At 63.3% G+C, this 1878-nt stretch overlaps 1 protein-coding gene across 1 annotated transcript in view; it reads right to left on the bottom strand.

Moving 5' to 3' along the window:
- Positions 1 to 1656, bottom strand: part of ccdc174 (coiled-coil domain containing 174) — a 33229-nt gene extending 31573 nt beyond the window's left edge. Inside the window, exon 1 of the mRNA XM_038810783.1 lies at positions 1481 to 1656. Coding sequence (XP_038666711.1) covers positions 1481 to 1516 — 36 coding nt within the window. The 5' untranslated portion in view covers positions 1517 to 1656. The remainder of the gene's footprint in view (positions 1 to 1480) is intronic.
- Positions 1657 to 1878: the final 222 nt, after the last annotated feature.

Raw genomic sequence — 1878 nt, 5'->3', positions numbered from 1 at the left:
GGGGGGGGGGAGTTTGTGGGGGGGGAGGTGTTGGGGGGGGGGGAGGTTGTTGGGGGGGGGGAGGTTGTTGGGGGGGGGGGGGTTGTTGGGGGGGGGGAGGTTGTTGGGGGGGGGGAGTTGTTGGGGGGGGGAGTTGTTGGGGGGGGAGGTTGTTGGGGGGGGAGGTTGTTGGGGGGGAGGGAGGTTGTGGTGGGGGAGGTGTGGGGGGGCGGGACGTTGTGTGGGGGGGCGGGAGGTTGTTGGGGGGGGCGGGAGGTTGTTGGGGGGGGAGGGGCAGGTTGGGGGGGGGGAGGGTGGGCAGGTTGGGGGGGGGGAGGGTGGGCAGGTTGGGGGGGGGAGGGTGGGCAGGTTGGGGGGGGGAGGGTGGGCAGGTGGGGGGGGGGGGGGGGGCAGGTTGGGGGGGGGGAGGGTGGGCAGGGTGGGGGGGGGGGGGTGGGGTTGGGGGGGGGGAGGGTGGGCAGGGTGGGGGGGGGGAGGGTTGGCAGGGTGAGGGGAGGGTTGGCAGGGTGAGGGGAGGGTTGGCAGGGTGAGGGGGGGGGTGGGCAGGTTGGCGGGGGGGGGGGTGGGCAGGTTGGGGGGGGGGGGGGTGGGCATGTTGGGGGGGGGGGGGGGGGGCAGGTTGGGGGGGGGGGGGGGGCAGGTTGGGGGGGGGGGAGGGGGGGCGGTTGGGGGGGGGGAGGGTGGGCAGGTTGGGGGGGGGGAGGGTGGGCAGGTTGGGGGGGGGGAGGGTGGGCAGGTTGGGGGGGGGAGGGGGAGCAGGTTGGGGGGGGGGGGAGCAGGTTGGGGGGGGGGGAGGGGAGCAGGTTGGGGGGGGGGAGGGGAGCAGGTTGGGGGGGAGGGGAGCAGGTTGGGGGGGGGGAGCAGGTTGGGGGGGGAGGGGGGGCAGGTTGGGGGGGGGGAGGGGGGGCAGGTTGGGGGGGGGGGGAGGGGGGGCAGGTTGGGGGGGGGGGAGGGGGGGCAGGTTGTTGGGGGGGGGGAGGGGGGGCAGGTTGTTGGGGGGGGGGGGGGGAGGGTGGGCAGGTTGGGGGGGAGGGGCATTTCACAATAAGGATGATGTGGAGATGCCGGCGTTGGGCTGGGGTGAACACAGTACGATGTCTTACAACACCAGGTTGTAAGGATGAGAATGTCAAACTTCTTGTCAGACAGCGAGGTCAGTGACTCCAGGCCTGGCAGGGGAACAGGAGATGGTGTGGATTAAGGTACAAAGAGCAATGTTTTGGACGAACTCAAATTTATGTAGTATTTCTCATAATACTGGGAACAAAAGAGTAATTTTGTTTTCAGTATGAGCCACAGAAAGCTGCTAAACGCACCAGACGTACTACAACTGTCACCGACCCCTCTGCTGCCAGAGTGTCCAGGGATGGACGTGGATATGAGGCAGAGTATCCAGGAAAGCCCGGGGATTGGCATCGGGCCTACTCTCGTATTTACACAACCCAGGAGCAACACTTCACACAAATTCTGAAAGTCTCACCGATGCTGCCGTCACGTTGATCTTTTTCTTGTCCATAACGATCAGACTTAATTAATTCCGGCAAATCTACAAGGATATCAGCTGTGGAGCGTGGCGACCATCTTAGTGAGGTTAAAATAACGTTGACAGGTACATCCACCGGCCATGTTTATAAGGTCTATTGAGGGCCTGGGTTAAACCACCTAACGTACATGACAACCCGCCATCTTACTGAGGTCAAAGATTGCTCTCGCAGGGAGGGCAATGTGTAATCTACCACTTTGTAACTGGTGTTTATAACTCAGTTAAAATTCTATTTTATTCCCATGGGATTTCTGAATTTTATATTATTGTCTCAGGATAATATGCCATGATTTGCTTGCTTTGTAAATAGTGGTCACAATCCACCAGGATTGGCA

The sequence above is a fragment of the Scyliorhinus canicula genome, chromosome 11 (genome assembly GCF_902713615.1).
Source record: "Scyliorhinus canicula chromosome 11, sScyCan1.1, whole genome shotgun sequence".
NCBI lineage: Eukaryota > Metazoa > Chordata > Chondrichthyes > Carcharhiniformes > Scyliorhinidae > Scyliorhinus > Scyliorhinus canicula.
This window is presented reverse-complemented; position numbering and strand designations above follow the sequence as displayed.